The sequence below is a fragment of the Electrophorus electricus genome, chromosome 2 (assembly GCF_041902795.1).
Source record: "Electrophorus electricus isolate QZ-2024a chromosome 2, ASM4190279v1, whole genome shotgun sequence".
Lineage (NCBI taxonomy): Eukaryota > Metazoa > Chordata > Actinopteri > Gymnotiformes > Gymnotidae > Electrophorus > Electrophorus electricus.
This window is the reverse complement of record NC_137498.1, coordinates 26,764,235-26,784,234: the sequence shown is the minus strand read 5'-3', so window position 1 is coordinate 26,784,234 and position 20,000 is coordinate 26,764,235. Positions and strand designations below refer to the sequence as shown.

Below are 20,000 nucleotides of genomic sequence, written 5' to 3'. Positions count from 1 at the left end.
AAACACCCAATGAGTCTAAATGCTTCCATACTGTGCTGCTCTAATATTGTGCTCTGTTGTGCTGGAGTTCTAGATAGATAGCGGGAACATGAGGCACTAAAGCAGGGTTCTCTGTTAGGTGGCCTGAGAACAGGTCCATTGCCAATTTGAGTATCTAGGTTTTGATATATGTTAGCTGTGTATGCAGGCTAAGCCTGTTTACTACCAATAGATGGTCTAATGTTAACTCGTTGCTCCAAATGGAACATTAAAACCAACACAGTGCAGGTAGCCTTGCTTGCGTAAATGCGTAAATAAAGTGTGACTTTGATAATGAAAATAGATCATTAAAATTGGACTGGCCAATTCAGTGTTATTTTGCTGGATCAGTGCTTAGCTTATTTCTTTGCTATGTTCACAGGCTGTAGCTGTAGACAAGATGGAAAATAAAACCTGCCGAAACAAGGAAACAAGAAAACAAGCAAACACAAGCTTGCACATGTTCGCACAGTCAGTCTGTTACTACTTTCCACAAAACACATTACCACAGTTAGGCCTAAAAATGTCAGAACTAGCCAAAATGTAATTATAATTTTTATAAATTAAAACTAACATATCTTGCAATGTTTTGTGAAAGTGAAGGGGTTTGTGAAAATCAGGTTTTGCCATGTACAAATATTACCCTACTGACTAACTCAGATTCCTAACCACGTGGCCACAATGCTTATTGATAATGATAAGTATGATAAACTCAATAAACTTGGTGGTATGAAGGTTGCGTTCTAAATACCAGTAATGGATAGAGTTGCAGTTTTCTCATGTCAGACTACAAAAGCAAGATGATATGGTTACTGTCAACAGCTGTCTTAATAAGGCCACTTTTAGGGTAAATTACATCAATTACAATAAAATTCATATTCTTCAATCTTTAGTTAACATACATTTTAAAATATGAATACTGTAAATACTATGTGTGAGTTGAAAAGAGCTCACAAAGACCTACAACTCCTTCCTTTGCTTTAGTAACTAGAAAAATCACCCTCTCCAGATTCCTTCAACTTGGCAAAGCACCCATCCCCTATTTAGTTAACTTATTTAATAAAACCAAAGAGGCTACATCATTCATAAAAATAACCATATCTTCAACTGAACAAAATGATGAACTAATGTTTTCTCCAGAAGAAAAATGTTTTTGGAATTTACTAATGTGTGTATTTCTAACCTAGTGCGAAATATCTGCCAGGATTCAAAGAACAGTAGCACAGACTCAGCAAAGCCAAATGTAATTTCTGACAAGAGACAGAAGTTGTTGGACCATATGTTAAACCTTGTTCTAATTTATTCTCACTTTGAAAGTATTACAGAACTAAATTTAATCCTAATCTTGGTTTAATCCATATCCAAAATATCCAGGGCCAAGCAGCAATACAGAGCTGCACTAATATGTAAAACAACTGAAATCTTTTTAACAGTCCAAATTTTTTTTTTTACTTATGCTTTTCCTGCTGATGAATTATACGTATTAGACCTCAACAATTAATACAGAAATCATAATTAATAATCTTAAAGTGACTCGTGAGACCCATTGTTAACATTTCAATGAGATTTAACAGGACATTTGGCAGTTTTGCATGCCAAACAGCAGTGATAACATATAAGTTATTCATCACTTAACTGAATATTTACACATTGCAGAACATAATTTACCACATCAAAAGGCAACATTTTGTAGCTCTGATGAAACAGCAGGAAACTCTTCCTATGTTACCAATGTACTAATGCACTGTAATAACACACATCCATCCATTTTTAAATGTAGCAGTTCTCAAATACTACTAATAAATACTTATCTGAACCAATATTTACAGATGTAGTAGTACTAATACATAAGTTTCTTGTAAGCAATGCTTACAGATATAGCGGTAGTAATAAATATTTAGATTTTTTCTAACCAATACTTACAGATGTAGTATTATTAATAAATATCTTGGTTTGTCCTAACCAATACTTAGAGATATAGTATTATTAATAAATTAGTCTTTTCCTAATGAATACTTACAGATGTAGTAGTACTCATGGCCCACACTGAACTCGTAGCCCAGCGAGAAGGCGCTGTAGCGCTGGAACTTCTCCGAGAACTTGATGGGTGCATGGGGTGCATGTGGCCGGTTACACTCCCAGCGCTTGAAGCCCATCTGTGGGTCACATGTGCGGTAGCCGCGGTAGCTGACCATGTAGAGCACGTACTGCTCGGCCACACCACGCTCTAGTGCCCCCCTCTGGCTCAGGTTGTAGTGCGGGCAGTAGATGTCCAGGTAGTCGTTGACGTTGACCTGGACCGTGTAACCCTCCCTCCGCAAACTGTAAAGAGAGAAGGACCAGGTCCAGAATGGACATTTGTGACCCATCTACTAACAGCAGGTATAGTGAAAAGCCAAAATGTTATTATACAGGCCATAAAAGTGGGAAGTAGCAATTTACACTGTAGGTTAGGGTACACTGCAGTTCCATAAGAGGTTCTGCTACCAGCCAGTGCTGCCCTGTGACCCTTTTCCACCAAAGCACATTTATACTCCCATCTGTTGACTGGCAGGTATTCATTTTGGACCCCTGGGGAGGGAGATAATGGGATATTGCTCAGAAAGATGCATTTTAGAGATTCGGTTATCATCTCTTTCCATCAGTGTTTCCCAGTCCAGTCCTCAGGGAATGCCAGAAGGTTTCCCATTTTGCTCTATTCCAGCTTCCAACTCAACTGTACCAGGTAAACAGTGTGTTGTTTGGTACAGGTGTGCTGGGAGCTCATCTGGGCTCTGGCCAGGACTATGGAATCATCCTTTATTTGATGTTCTGTGCAAGTGAAGTTAATAAGTGTAAAGTGCATAGGTTTTAGGAAATAGGGCAAGGGAATGTAAGAAAAATGAGAACAAGAGAGTACATCCCTTGACTCAGATATTTAGTCAAAGTGATATATATATATATAGATAGAGAGAGCGAGAGAGAAGATGATTTATCTCATTGACCTTTCCAAAAAATGTATCCTGTTTGAAGTATGAAAATAAGTTATATTTTTATATTCCAGCACTCTGTCAGAGCATATTGAAAATGATCATTTTTCATTATAAAAGTGTGTGCAGCTACATTTCAAACAGGAGGTGGCAGTATTTCATTTAATCTTAGCCATCCTGCCCTATTCCCCTTGTGTAGTAGTGCCATGTACACACGGACACACACACACACACACACACACACACACACACACACACACACACACACATTTACAATTCTAGGTCAGGCCCCGTAGGAGATTATTATTCAATTACAAAATGAGGATCAGAATTGTCACCCACCCCATCTCCTTGCCTCTCTAAATATATACTATGACACCTCCTTTCCTCTGCTTTGCATCATTTCCTCCCACCCTTGCTTTCTTTCTCACACACCTCTTTTTCACAAACAACTGTACTGCAGGACTTTCTAGCAGTCTCCAGTGTGCATTATTCATACCTACTACCTTCTAAATATACTCCATGCTCTGCTTTGTATGTGCTTTAATGCCTTTCTATCTGTGCTTTCATCTACACTGATTTTCTTTCTAATCAGTTTCTAACTTTCCTTGTCAACACAGTGGGAAATGGAAATGACATTCCTGAATAGAGCTGTCCTTTTTTTGGCAGCCTTAATTTTTCAGTGGACAGAGGGAAAATTTATTTTTCACCTAAATGGGACCTGTGAAATGTGCACGCAAGGTCAACATTTTCAGGTTTTCCCATTGTTGTGGAGACATCTGGACCTTCATGAAGACAGTAAAATAATTTATATATCTGTGTGCCTGCAATCACACACACACACACACACACACACACACACACACACACACACACACACACACACACAACTACAAGAGTTGACAGATTTTTATCTTGCCGTTTTTTTAGAAGAACACAAAAAATGGAAGCTTCAAAGTGGGCTATATTTAGAGAGACTGAAAGAGAGAGAGAGAGGATGAAAGAGTAGAGAAAGATGAAAAGAGTGTGGTGGGTAGAGACAAGGACAGATGGAAGAAAAGAAAGATGTGAACCATCAAAAACGAAAGACAAAAACAGGTAAATATATGGAATTATATTAACGATTCATGGCAGGAGTAATATGGCATACAAGTGAGAGAGCAATAAGCTACTTCTGATCCAGAAGTAGGCAAAGCACATCTTGTCAGAGCACACCTTGTGGTATCCTGGTGTGCCTTAAAAGGGCAGCGTGTTTTTGACATGTCAGTGGAGAGGAGCACAGGCTCTGCTTCTCCTTACATTAGCCCAAGTGGGTGCTCCAGCAAATCATCAGGAGGCAGCACACTTCCTGGCTCTGTTAGTTGCACAGAAGATGGACACAGAGCGATAGAGAGAGAGAGAGCAAAAGAATGAGAGTGCGATAGTGAGAAAGAGTGAGAACGAAAAAGCAAGAGAAAGAGAGGGAGAAAGATATAGTACTCTCTCTAAAAAGCAAAACAGTTTTATCTCCCTCTTAGATGCTTAGATCCTTTGCTGACTCATCATCATCTTCTTATAAGTAAGAAGATGAGCTTTGTTAGTTTAAAGTGACAGAATATGGAAGAGGAACCTTGTTAGATAAAATATGATGGAGTATGACTGATGGTCCTCGTTAGTGAAACGTGATGGAGTGCAAGAGAGCAGGAGGGAAGGAAATCAGGGGAATGTCAGGAGTGCAGAAACTCACTACGCTCATGCGCTGATTTATGCACCTCCGCTTGAGGAGTAATGCGGCATTCATTTCAAAAGAAATTTCACTCTATGAAAAAGGGTATCATTTCTTCCTCATTTGGCACTGACATGCTATTCAATTTAGGCTGAAACTGTATGATCCGCTTCCTGTTCTATCAATGGACTGTGAGTGACAGTTCAATTAAGTTCTGACTGGTGGCAGCCTCGCAGATGGTCATCAAATTTTTTTGCACTGCTAATGATTTTTAAAAAAATGGTATAGTCGACGTGAAGGTATAATCACACCTCAAACTGTTCACTTACTTGCAGTAGACTCAACAACAATTTCTTAAGCATATCCACTATATCTTTTATAGAGAGAGAGAGAGCAGTTTTCAGAAAAAAAAAACTTTGCCTGGATGTAATATATATACAGGGTCACTATGTGGTAGGAGATATAGCATCACTATATAGATGGAGAAGCAGGGTCACTATGTGGTCAGGGACACAGGGTCACTTTGTGGTAGGGGACACAGGGTCAATATGCGAAAGTACCCCTGAGGCTACTCTGTTAAGCATTTTGCTCAATGGTACAACAGCAAAGGCATCAGCAGTTGCATTTCTTGGTGCCCCAATCAGGATCTGATCACATTTTGAAAATCTAGACACCGTTAAGTCTCTCAAATACTTGCTGAAATCAAAATGAAAGCATTTATTTCTGTAATAATAATGGTATAATTTAAAATTTATTACACAGCTTGTGTTTGGTTTATAGGCGCCACTGTTAAAACATCAGTCTTCTGAGCCATTTTTGCATGTGTTCATCTTTACTCTGAGTGAATTTTTTCCATATCAATAAACAGCTGTTGTGGTACTGCAGCTGCATGGAATGTGCTCTATATACTTATGCAGAGTATGCATTAGGTCTTTCACCCAATATATAAGTGAAAATATATGTACATTCATGAGATTGCATGAATGTGCATTCATGAGATCGAACGGATGTGCATTCATGCCAATGTATTCCCTTTCAATTATTCATGCAAAAACTACTTGTACTATTTGTAACTTGTAACTAGTTGTTATAGCTCCATCTTGTGGTTTGCTCAATGTTTCTGAATGAGTGACTGATTTATTGACTGAGTGAGTGAATGAATGAGTTACTGATGTATTGACTGAATGAGTGAGTGAACGTGTCAGTGACTAATTTATTGACTGAGTGACTGAATGAGTGAGTGATTTATTGAGTGAGTGAGTGAGTGAGTGTTTGAATGAGTGAGTGATTTATTGACTGAGTGACCGAATGAGTGAGTTACTGATGAGTTACCGATTTATTGACTAAGTGACTGAATGAGTGACTGATTTATTGACTGAGTGACTGAATGAGTGAGTGATTTATTGACTGAGTGAGTGAGTGTCTGAAAGAGTGAGTGACTGATGAGTTACCAGTTTATTGACTAAGCGACTGAATGAGTGACTGATTTATTGACTGAGTGACTGAATGAGTGAGTTACTGATTTATTGACTGATTGAGTGAGTGAATGCGTCAGTGACTAATTTATTGACTGAGTGACTGAATGAGTGATTTATTGACTGTGTGTGAGTGTCTGAATGAGTGAGTGAGTGATTTATTGACTGAGTGAGTGAGTAACTGATGAGTTACTGATTTATTGACTAAGTGACTGAATGAGTGACTGATCTTTTGGCTGAGTGAATGAATGAGTGAGTTACTGATTTATTGACTGGGTGAGTGACTGAATGGGTGACTGACTGTGTAAATGACTGATTTATTGGCTGAGTGAATGACTAGGTACTTAAGGTACTTGACTTGTAATTGGACAGTTGCTGGTTCAAGCCCCACTGCTAAATTGTCACTTTTGGGCTCCTGAGCAAGGCCCTTAACTATTGCTCAAGTTGTACAGCTCATAATTGTAAGTTGCTTTGGGTAAAAGCTCTATGCTAAATGCCATAAATGTAAATGACTAATTTATGATTAATTAAGTCCATGAAGAGCATCATAGCAAAGATGCATTTCAAATGATTTAATTACACTGCTTTAAATAACTTGAAAACCTATATGAGGTAGGCAAAGGAAGCTTATTTCTCGAACCAAGACATGCTCATATATATAATCCTCAAATGACAATCAGTCATGATTATGTACTGAAGTAAAGACAGAGGGAAAGCAAGAGAAACTTTACTACCTCACATCATCAACATTAACCGAACACCTGGCCATATAGCTAAACTGAATCAATTCAAGTACCTCACATTGCATTTTATTAGTATTATTGTACAGTATTATTATATCTACACTCCAGGGCAAAAAAAAGAAAAGAAAGAAATTGGGCCAAACCCAAAATTAAATTTAACAATTTAACAAATCATTGGTCAGAAAATTGACAAGAACTAAAAAAATGCACTCCTGAGACCTGTGCTACTGTGTAGCTCATTGCTGCAGTTAAGCATTGGGAGGAAACAGGGAAATTCATGTACATAGTTTTCTTGTACACACATTTTTGATATAAAATTCAAACTAACATGTCTGGATGTCCAACATTTTCCAAGTATTTTCTGTTGAGACCATTAAAAAAATATTATGCAATTTTTAGTTTTAAGTTTTTTTGCCATTTTTTTGTATTTCTTTTTGTCTACTAAATGCTCAATGTTCCCCAACCATGTCTATATTACACAGCATAGCCAACCAGGAAAATATTGCATGAAGCATAGTATGCCTTCTCTTAATTGGCATTATTGGGATTTAACCCCAGACACCTCTGGTTCCTTCCACTGTCTAACGTTAAAAACTCCTCTGGGCCATGGATTCTTATTCACTTTTCTAAGCACTGATCTCTGCACCATAGTGAGCCTTACTGAATGTCCAGCCCATGGAATTCAAATTGCAGGGAAGTCAGAGAAAGTCAATGAAGCTTTTGAAATATGCCCTGAGAAAGTAGAAGTGGTGCCTCTAAACCTTTCGGTGTGTTAATACCAAGCCTGTTGGTGAAACTGCATTTTGTTGTGGTCTATTAAAAGCACAGATACAGATAAAGTTTATCTCTCCATTCCTTTCCTTCTTCCACTGGGAAGGAAAAGATGAGGCATCGGGTCACTTTGAAAACCTTAGCGGTTGCAATAGTGTGTAATGTATTTCTTATCCCAATTCTCAGTGTTCATTGTGATCACAACAGTAATATCAATATCTTACAGAATACATTTTTCCTCTCAAGTCCTCTGTGACACAACAAACTGTAATTTAACAAATAGTAGCAAACTCTAAAATTCACTTTGCAATGCAAGGAAATTAGGCTCCTTACACAATAACCATGCTACCCATTGCTGGAGATTCTACTTCCAGAATATTGATCACTAAGACAAAAGCTCCTAGTCCAGTTTCTAGGGTCTGCCAGTCTTTAAAAAATTTCATTCTATTCCAGCTCTCAACACAACTTAGCCAGGTAATCAACATCCTGCAGCTTCTGTTGCCTTTGATTACCCACATCACATAGACTGGGGGCTGGAATAGAAAAAAATGTGCAATTTGGCTGGAGGCTCTTGATGACTACACTTGGAACATCTGCACTAAAATTACACATACTTTCCACTGGAAGCTTCAAATAAGCTATGTTATGGGAAAAAATGGTGAAAGTGGAACAATTAAAAACACTAAACATTTTCATTTCTTGAGGGATATGAATTATTGAAAAATCTAGTTAAATGAAAATAGCTATTCATTAGATTGCTAACAGTACACAGGATTCTATGATCTAATTGGAAGTAAGCAGTTTGCTTTCTTTATCTTTGTAGCCTAATTTATCATATAATTAATGCTAGTGTTATATGAATAATAGAAGTGATTTGAAAAACTGCTCTTTGTTTGAACAGGAAGAATATAACAAGCATCCTTTCCTTAATGAAATAGAAAGTTTCAAACATCAACATATAACAAAATAGCACATGTTTTAGTATAACTTCATAATTTTTAACTATGAACCATCACGGTCACTCCAACACTGCACCCTAACAAAGAACGAAACAAATAAACAAACAAACAACTCCCCCCAAAGGAGGGACCTGCCATGTTTAATGACCAGATTACTGCAATCTGATGAGAACAGATGACTTTGTCTCATCTGAAGCAATAGCATATGACATTCAATCCTCAAAAGAACATATCACCTTAACAAGGTGGCACACTTCACAAAAACAAACCTGACTGAAATGATCTGAAGACTTCATCAATATAAATGCCATAGCTTGCTTCTTAGTTGCAAATTCTTTCATTGTGATTCCAAACAGGAATAATCCCTCCCATTTTGGGGAGAAAGAAGCATGACTCAAATGCAACTCACTTATTTTCTTTGAGTGAATCAACAATCAACTCCAAAGTCATTGGAAGATGGGATTACTGTCATATTTCCTGTATTCATGCTGAACACCGCCAGTCAGATTCATTATACTCAATTTCAAAGTGACAGTGTTTCAGCATATCCCAATTCTTGTTATACCTGAAATCCATTTATGGCTAAGATGATCAACATACTAAGCATTATCGAATGGCTGTTACTGTTGTGTAAAACTTATAAGATTCAATAAAACACGTCTCATTTGATCTAGTATATAACACAGAAGCAACAAATGTTTCTTGGTCCATGTCAAACATGTACTTTCCAAGATCAATATAATGAAGCCATTACACCGAGTGCCTGTCAATAAGAGTATAATGATACAGTACCATATTGACTATAGCACTTCATTTTTGTTGTTGTGCACCTTGTGGACTTTTGACTTATCTAGCAGGCAGAGGTGTGACATAATGCCTTATAGTGTGTGACGTGTGTGGCTAGGCAGGATGCACAGACGACCCATGTCCCACACACAGATGTCCATTAAAGCACGTAACAAAACAAAACCAAACATGAAGAACATTAATCACTAACACCACTTGGAATGTAACAAGCAGTCTGAATGCACAATGAAGCAACGCACAATGAGGCAGTTGATACACAGCATGCATGGGGGTCAAATACCAACAAAGACCAATGACTAAACAGGACTTCACATATACACACGGTAACAGTGTAAAACAAGGAACAAGTGTGATACACAGGAGGGGTGTGTCCATGCATATGAACACACACACACACACACACACACACACACGCACACACACACACACACACGCACACACACACACACACACACATACACACACACACACACTCACACACACACACTCACACACACACACACCTAGGAGGAGGGGGCTGTGCCGTGACATAGTGGAACCAAGCAGGGGAAACAAAGGCAAGTCCTTTACTCCCACCTCAGCCGACAGCTACGATTTCTGTCATAGCCAACACACTAACATGGGGCTGTCACCACAATCGCTATACAATGATGTGCTAATGCTTTGAAGTCATTAGCACATCAGAAGCTTGCAACAGCACTGTTATTTGGAAAGAAAAAAAACAAACAAACAAAAATGTACTCTAGCAGGTGAAAATGTATTTCCGGAGCATGAATGGAGTCGAGCAAACTGATGGCATCAGTGAGGAATTGAGAGGTCACCATTGGTTTAATATCTATACAGTGTAGTAGCTACACAGATAAATATTAGATGGCAATATCCTGGACTTCCAGTGCATAATGGTGTATTTTCCAGTATAGATCTATAGACATTTTTTTGTGTGTGTGTGTTAGGATATAATAAAAAAGCTGCTTCAAAATAGCAAATGGTTTGCCTTAAATAATTGTTAATATATTTTTGTACATACATAGAATATATATATTTATCTGCATATATATATTTTTCTCTATGCACCCCTGTGTCTCTTCCTCAGTTTGGACAGAGCACTCTCCACCATTTCACTGCGTGTTATACTGTGTATGACTATGTATGTGACGAATAAACCGAACTTGAACTTGAACTTGAACTTGAAATATATTTGGTGGAAATTCTGTGACTGTAGTTATAACTAGAAACAAGGTAGCAGCTCAATAAAAATTATAGACTTTATAATATTTAAATTTAAAAATTGTAGATTGCCAGTCCTCCACATGACAATGATGTGATTATCAAAAATGTAAATAAAAGATGAAAATGAAAGCAGAACTCAGGTGTACAGACACAGATTTGCTATTGCATATGTAAACTGAAACACCAAAATGAAATAAATATCGTAAATATTTTACAGCCTCAATATATGAATAACATTTTAGGTTCTAAAAATATTAATATTTAAATTCTTTTTGTAGCATTTTTGCAGCAATTTTTTATTTATTCTACATTTTAGGTTATTCTTTTAATGACCATGATAAGCATCATATCATTCCAAGTTCACATATCACCCAACTGTATTTGCACAGTAGGTACAGCTGTAATCCTACAGAAAGGTCATATGTGTGGCTATTAATAACAGATCTGTTTAAACTAAGTGTTAAGGGCTATGTAAAAATCTGAAAAAGATGAAAGCGCCTCTAACTTGACCTGTTTACTGCTAATGCCAGGAGACCACACATCACTCCCTACTGTACTGCACAGTCATATATCTTAGTATACACCAATCCAACTACATTGTAGCAGAATACTTTTTTAATCATAATTTGGTCAACTGACCATCTATTTGGAAGAGTGGTGTAATCCATGACTAATATGCGTGTGCGCGTGCACACACACACACACACACACACACACGCACACACTCACACACGCACACACACGCACACACACTCACACGCACACACACGCACACACACACACACACACGCACGCACGCACACACACACACACACACGCACACACACACGCACACACGCACACACACGCGCACACACACGCACACACGCACACACACGCACACACACACACACACACACACGCACACACACTCAGAGAGAGAGAGAGAAGCTCTGCAGTCACATTATAGTATACCTCCGTTTAAAGAGCAGGTGACCAGCATAGGCTTTACACTGTACAGTGCAAAAGGAACCAGTGCTCTCCCAGTTAATCTGACACAAAGGGTATGAGCTTCTCCAAAACTCTGCTCTTTCAAAGAGAGTGCAAAGCAGAGAAACAGAATCAGATGAATAGGGACAGAGACAGATTTCTTGATTTGGTGTGGGTGATCTCACCACAAATTTAGACAAATTGCTTTCTGAATTTGAAGGAGATTGGGTTGCATATAAATGGATTTTGAAGAAAATGTATACAACGTACTGTAATGATTCCTGATATATGAGCTGGGAAGTAAATTCTTATGAATTTGCAGTCATGACACCTTGATTCTGTTGTCATAAAGAATGTCAATTTTGCAAGTCATGGATTACATTAATGCAGTAACTGAGTACCAGTCTTTAATATAACACTTAGAGTGCAATCCTTCATCACATTCACCCAGACTAATTTTGCACAGGAGATGATACAAAAAATATGCCAAACCTGCAGACAGATCATTTCAGGCATCTGCATGCCATTATTATTTATATCTGATGTAAAAAAAAACAGCCTTCCTTTTAACATAACTGTTCTAACACCCTGGAGCTCATGCAGCCAGTCAGAGAGGTGGAGTAATTATTTACACTTTATACATAAGAACAGATACAGATGCACCCCCACCCACCCACAGGTAATAAGAGACTGAAGGTAAGGTTAGGGCAGTGCATCTGCCGTACCACAGTGATTAATAATTAACCTTCTCTCTCTCTCTCTCTCTCTCTCTCTCTCTCTCTCTCTCTCGCTTTCTCTCTCATTTTTCTCTTTCTCTCTGTCTCTCTCCCTCTGTCTCATCTTTGGACAGTATTTGCACATTAAGCTTACATAATTTGCATAACCTACAACTGTTCTCAGGGGTTTTCAATAGAAAAAACCTGGACAGGTTAGTGGAGGCATATCTTTCATTTTGTTCTGTCAGCAGATAATTAACAAATAATCAAATTATGCTATAGTTAAAATGAGAAAATGAGTAAAATTAAAAGTAAATTTAGTATTGTGATTAACAATATTATATTTTTAATTAACCATTGTGATATAAGTATAAATTATTTAAACTGTTTTAAATCAAAGAAAGACTAGGAACACTTCTGCAAACCTGCACCTATAAGATCAAATTTTACATTAACTCCTTTGTTGGAGCCTTATTTTAATTTTGTATTGCAGACAAAGGCAATGATTGAACATTCATTTAATATTATGTTGTACAATGGAGTATTATGCAGTTAACTTTTTCCTTGTTTTAATTTTGTATTGCAGACAAAGGCAGTGATTGAACATTCATTTAATATTATGTTGTATAATGGAGTATTACGCAGTTAACTTTTTCCTTCAATCAACGAACTGTAAAAAAACACCCCACAATTATGGCTGAGTAGTAGCTACCAGGTCTGCAGGCTCCATGTGCAATGTGCTTAGTAGAATGAATCATGGGCCTTTCTGAGTTGTAGTGAGGGAAGAAAAGAGACTTCATGAGAAGAGAAAAAAACAAAAACAAAAGGAAGAATACCATAGAGATGACTGTAGGGAACTGTAAGAAATCATGCATTAGTTGATTAGCATAAAATCTCATTTTCTCTCTCTTTCCCTTACTGTGTGTCTATGTGTTTGTGCACATGGCATGTGTGTGAGCGTGTGTGTGTCTGTGTCTGTGTGTGTGTGTAAATCAACAGTGAATCCTCATCTGGCACTGTTATCCATTCATGCCCTAAGGGGAACCCTGGGGGTTGTGGAGACCATCAGCAGGAAGTTAAAGCATTAGTATTCAGCTTCTAGATGGGTTCCTGCACAAACAGACTATAAATCAGCATCAAATTTTACATTCACCACATACAAAACACACTCGGATAATTATGCATAAGTTAAGTTAGTTTTTACCTGCTGACAAGCCACAACTGAGCCAGCATATCTATGCAGAACAATTAAATGCTGTGGTGTCAGGTATAATAAATAGTCTGAACCTCTACACAGACTATACTAGAAAATACAAGCACTGGTACTGCTCCCCTTCCCACTGATCATGTGGTATGGCCCACCACGTGCAGTGGAAGTCTATTGTTGACTGTGTTCAATGTGACTGACTCCTTGTTTGTTGCCCCACCCCCTTGTTAAACACTCACCTGCACCCTGTTCTTTGTTTTATTTATGTTTGTATTTAAACCTCCTGTCTGTTGTACCAGATTGTCGGTCATTGTACATGTTCATGTTAGCATTAGTGTTCATGTTCACTGTGTGTTGTTTTACTTGTTAATTGTTTATCATTTACTGCACATTTCACTAGTCTGTTGTGTGAGTGGCATCAACGCTGATTGTTTATGGTCGTGTCTAATACATATCTGTCTTTAACGAGAGAGGTCTGTGCATCTTGCTCCCTGCCCTGTGGAACTCAGGCCTCACAGAATGACCGACAACCACAGGATTGCTCACGAGTATGCACTCAAGGTTGAGCTAATGGGATGGCACAAAGCAGTCGTGCACCAAGAGGAAACACGATGCTCTAATGCTAGGGGATATTCCTACTCCTGAGGGCTCCCTATTGCTGACATCCCAAGCTGCTGCCTGGATCCCTGGATGTTGGGGAGAGGACCTCAATCAAAGCTCACAGCCAAACTGGAGGATGAGAAAGACATTGCCCACTTCAAACAAAGCGGGGAACCCCCTTCGAATTTCTTGGGGGGTGGGGGGACGCTAGTGCTACCGAGCTGGGCCTATGGGGAGCTGATTGGCTCCTCTGGGATCACTATATGGGTGGTCTAGTGTGGCAGCTAGTGCTTCTGTTGTCTCTTCTCTCTCTCTTCCAGAAGGAGGCTATGAGTACTTTGTGGATCCACCCAAAGCCCAGGAATAGGACTGCCTCAAGGACTTCATCTCCATGATGGGCTCTCCCTGGACAGCTGGCGATGTGTGGGCCGTAGTCCGTCTCAGATGTCTGGACCCAGGGTGGACGTGCACCTCTGTGTGTCCTGCAGGGCCAGGGACACACCTACGGTGCCTGCCCTTCCAGCAGAAGCTTTGTTAGTGCACTTTTTGTGTTCGTCTGCGGGCGCACCTCCTCATTATTGTGTGCACCCACTGTCCATGTGGGTGTGTTACGTCATCTGTCTCGGCTGGGTCCCGCCAAGGCTGCTGTCGCTGACAGTTGTAGCAGTGCTTCTGGTCCCACTGAGGCTGCTGCCATCACTGGTCTCCATGGCGCTTTCTGTCTGGTTGAGCCTGCTGCTGTCCCTGGTAGCCGCAGTGCTTCCGGTTTCATCAAGGCTGTTATGGATCATTGCCACACCTTCCGACCTGTCAGACCTGCTATGGAGCATCACTGTACTGCCCTGGGAGAAGCATGTACTTCGCATGTACTCTCACATGTTGAGAGATCTCCCTTGATGGTGGCTCCTAGCTCACCTTGTGTTTGGTGGGCACCAGGTTTTGCTGTGTTGTCTTGTGTGAATAAAAGTACATAGTGGTCTGGGGTTCGCTGTTCTGAATGTAGACGTGTTGGGAGCCGTGCCCTTGGTGGGGGGGTTTACTGTCACTGTACGCTAGACCCTTATATGTGAGTGCTGTTAGCTTTTATTGTTTCCCCGTGTCTTGTGTTAATAAATGTGTGTGTATGTCGAGAGAGGTCTGTGCATCCTGCTCCTTGCCCTGTGGCTCTCGGGCCATCACTGTACAAGTTTTCATGTGTGTCATGATTTGGGAAGCCAGATGCTAACCTTTACCAAGATGTGAACAAAGGCTCAGTTCTTTTTTCATGTTATCTCCTTCCAACTGAGTATGATCTACGTCTGGTCCACTTCAGCTCTGATGAGGTCTGAGTTCACTCATAATTAAGACTATCATGTTTCATTCAGACTATTGCATTGCTACCCATTAGTGACATTACTCAGGGAGCACAATTGCTGCTGTCAGTGAAGTGGCAATGTCGGTAATTGTGCATTTTTTTCTACATCAAAGTAATATACCTTGATAGGAAAATCAATCAAAAGTGCAATTTAATAAATGGCAATGGCCACAAGCCTAAATGTGAAAGACATATGTGGATTCTGTGCCATTCCTTGATAATATTGGGTTATGAGAGATATATTAGGGAAGTTTTATTTATTAAACCATATTATTTTTCATGTGGGTTATGATTGATAAAAGAATTAAGATCCAAAAAGTGAAGATGATGCCTATCAGAGGTCGAGTGTCCAGAAGTGAACTGACCAGTGTGGCCACATGATACTGCATTCTGTCCCTTAAAGATCACAAGATACAAAACTTAAAAAAAAAACCAAAAAACCTTGCTCTAATGTTCATTGTTTGTGTCATGTGATTAAGACATATGACTAGTGACCCCAGTGATCATTTTAATCAGCATCACAGTGTGGTCTCTCGCTGACATTTCCTTTGATCTTTTGTTTTACTTAATTTATAAATGTGGCTTTATAGGGATTAGATGTTAGTTAATGCCTCATGGCATTCATCATAATCACTATACCTACTGTGGTACAACCTTTGTAAAGAATATTAGGTCTCCACAAAATATTTACCCACTGTCACACTGGAATGGATCTATTGTTTGCTGTTAGGCTTGTGTTATTTTTATTGCCTGGAATCCAAGCGTACTTCTTGCTGCACTTGGAAAAACATTTGGGTCAGGTCCATTAATTGTGGAAGGGCAGGGTTAGTAATTAAATTCATTACAGACTGCCTAATTAAACAACCAGCATTTGAACTACAGAATCAGGACACTGTTGTACTCAATTGCACAATAATGGTAGTCCCAGTTACTTCCGAGGTTTCTGTTCATGTAGTACATTTTTGTGATTGCTGTCATTGGTACAGCTGTCACTTGTTGGGTTTCATTCATCCCAACAGTTAATTCTAGTAACTTTATAACCAATCCTAAAGTTTTTTAAATCCCTATATTTCTCTTTCCTCGCTTTCTCTGATAGTAATATTTCTCTCTTCCAAACTAACTACGTTTGCAACTAGAGAATGTAGCTCAGCCATTTCTAGATCAGACATCATCTACTCATTTATTCACGATATACATTTTTCTCCCCCACTCCAGTTAGTCAAATATACACCGATCATACAAAAACAATCTCTCTCCCCCATATGTCATTTAGAGTAGTCACCCATACACTGATTGTCCTAAAACATGACTCCCCAACTCCCCCACCACACATTCGTCAGTTAGTGACCCATACACTGCACATACCAAAACATGATGCAAGGAAGCTGTGCTTCTATGAAAGTCCTATAGGCTAATATGTGAGCACTGCAGCTGGTCTCCTGGTGAGCCCTCCAACCCATCATCTTCAGTTCCTGCAAGAGTTACAGCATTGGCAAAACAAGCACTTTTAAAAAGCATTTCATACATTTCTGAATGTAAGCACTTTTGTCATCGTTGTTGTGGAAGGCAAAAATATTTATAACGGCATCATTTGTATGGGAGCCCTGGAATATTTCATTGGACACAAGGGGCCTCCAAGGCAAGGAGGCTGAGACCTACACTGGTAGGTAATGCATTATTCATCGCTCTGTTTTGGGGAATGCTTTTTCTGTTCACCTGGTTCCCACAGAACCTTTGAGCACAATTCTCTACATCACCCCCACGTACTGCACAATAATCAGCCAACACATTGTGTTTCTGAAGTACAGTGCACTAGGCAGGGCTGTCCCAGGCTGCTAGTGGCCCCCAAGGCCAGCCTGCCTGCGGGATCCCCAGGAGACACTTAAGAATAAAAATACATAATGCCCGAAAGGCTCTACATCTGTTTCTATGGAAACAGAGGTGAGCAGCAAATCTGCACTCCCCACTGATCAAGACTTGGGATCCAGGTCACACTGCTCAGCTGAAATCACGGTTAATAAAAACTCACTGAAACTTTTCCTCAGTGCCAAGCCACTGAATGACAGGATTAATGCAGACTGCCTAGTCAATAAACTGCCTATTAACAGAAATGTAATTAACTCTAGAGACCCATATACAATTCTCACTTAGATGACAGTTTATCTAAAAGCCTTTAATGAGTGCATGCTAAATCTCAGCTGGGCTATTAGTGAAGAGCTCCTGTTTCCACTGACACCGGGTTAACATGGGAGCAACACTCAACTAACTCCAATCAAACCAAATGTGAGATTTTACAGGTCCATGCACAAGACCAAGGTCCAAAGCAATTAGGTTTTGAACATTGCTCATTTCAGCTATAGGTCTCTCATGCCAGACCATGTGTGGATAGCCCTGTGTTAACAAACCTTCTTCTAAAATGCATTTTGCATACACCAATAATGATTTGGTCATTTTTATTATTTCCACAGTGAACAGTCTGACTGATTAAACCATGGAAGGCTGCTTGTGCTGTTGGCAAATTACCAGCATGCTGATCACAGTCCACTTGTCACTGCTAAGTGGTCTATGGGTAGATGCATAATTAGCTTACAGTATGGCGTGTTACTCTGCAGTCCTGCATGCCACAGCATGACACAGATTTAGTGCTTCCCCCTGTACTCATCAGCTCATTATCAAGCCCATTATGGGGTAAATTAGCTAGGTGTTTTTGGGGAGTAAAAACATTGCATTGCTGGGGCCCTTATATATTTGAATATAACTCCCCTGGTCTCCAGTCAAAGCTCACAAGCTGAAACTGTCTGGGCCTCATCTAATTATCAGTCTAAAGTATGTAAATCACAAAATATAGGTAAAAAGGTCTTGGCTGTATAGGCTCTGAGCTAGGCTAGTCATACATGAATCTCCAGCTAGGCTTTTATTTCAGGCAGAAGAGAGTTAGTTCTACACTCTCACTTGTGGATTATTTCTTACAACTGTCAAAGAGTAGACTAGTTTCCTGAGCAGGTAGGGGTGCAATATGTGACTGTACTAAAGCATAAAAAATGGATAAAATCTGACATTTTATTATGAAATGTGGACCATGCTCTCTACTCAGTTGTGCATGGAAGCATTCCTGTGCATTCCTGTGCAATGCTCACTTTCACAACACTAGTGTGCAATGAGGACCCCAAAGAGCAATAACCATAAAATGCAACTTCTGAGATTTTAATCTGGCAATTAATACACCAAAGTATTCAGTATGTGGCAGTTAACAAACACGAATCTGCATGGCCCTGAAACACAAGGGCAGCTGTGTGATTATACCTGTGTGTACCTGTGGGAAATGTGCTGCCAGGTCAAATTGGGCGTTAATAATTATGTTTTACGTGTCAGATGCTATGAGGCATGAATACACATACATATACACATACACATAAACATGCCCTATTATAAAAGGCTTGGCAGTGCTTTGATCAATTCTATATTTCACAGAAATGCTCCTCTAATGATGCCCCCCCCCCCCATTTTCTATTGGTGTTCATTACCACAGCTGTTTCTTTCCTCATTTTCACATCCATTTTATAAAACAAATGATGCTTCAAACTTGCAGGCCCTTTTACACAGTCTCAACACAATTTTGCTCACACATACACACCAGTACACATGCATGAAAAGCTTGTTAGCTTCTCTAATCAGTGTTAATTACTCTACTCCCTGACAGGCAGTACCACCTCTCCAACAGTAACAGACAGAAGGTGACCAAGTGATAGCCTGAGAGTTGTTTGGGAGTGTGTATCTGTATTTCTTTCTGTGTGTGTCTGTGTATGTTCCTGTTATGCTGTTTGTGTGTTTATGCTTGTCTATTTCTGTAGGATTGGGAGTAGCTTCACAGACTTAGGAACTTGCTTGAAAAATGTGAAATGCTTATCTAAAAATAACTCTAAATACTCTGTGTGGGTTGAGGCCACTGTGGCTTGATGCGCCTAATCTCCCTACCCTAACTTGGCTGCTTTTTAGAGAGAAAGAGAGATTGAGAGAGAGAGAGAGAGAGAGAGAGAGAGAGAGAGAGAGAGAGAGAGAGTGAGACAGCGACTGAGAGAGAAAAAAGGGAGAGAGTGATTGAGAGAGAGAGAGTGTTTGAGAGAGAGTGAGTGATTGAAAGAGACAGACAGACTCACTGACCCATCCTAAACCACCCAGTGCTCATTACATCACAGAATATATAAGCAAAGGTGTAGAGGCCAATGGTAGTGAAAGAGAGAGAGAAAAAGAGACAGCATGGTGGGGGGGTATGGACAGGGAGTTCAAGAAAGAGGAGGAGATGAAGGCCGGGTTGATAAGGTTGGAGTTGGATGGAAATGAGGAAGAAGCAGATAGAAGGGAGGTGTGGCAGTGGATACCAACAAGAAAAAAAAGAAGAAGAGTGAGGAAGAGGGGGGTTTGGGGGAGAGATAAGTGAGGAGATTATTCAGACTGTCACAGTGAGCGGCCCAACGAC

At 39.6% G+C, this 20,000-nt stretch overlaps 1 protein-coding gene across 2 annotated transcripts in view; it reads right to left on the bottom strand.

Moving 5' to 3' along the window:
* Positions 1 to 20,000, bottom strand: part of efna3a (ephrin-A3a) — a 77,760-nt gene that overhangs the window by 7,691 nt on the left and 50,069 nt on the right. Inside the window, exons 2-3 of one of the 2 annotated variants that reach the window (XM_027002269.3) lie at positions 16,889 to 16,995; positions 2,039 to 2,340 (exon numbers count right to left, since the gene is read on the bottom strand). In XM_027002269.3, coding sequence (XP_026858070.1) covers positions 2,039 to 2,340; positions 16,889 to 16,986 — 400 coding nt within the window. In that variant the 5' untranslated portion in view covers positions 16,987 to 16,995. The remainder of the gene's footprint in view (positions 1 to 2,038; positions 2,341 to 16,888; positions 16,996 to 20,000) is intronic. The other variant, XM_027002268.3, reaches the window with a different exon arrangement.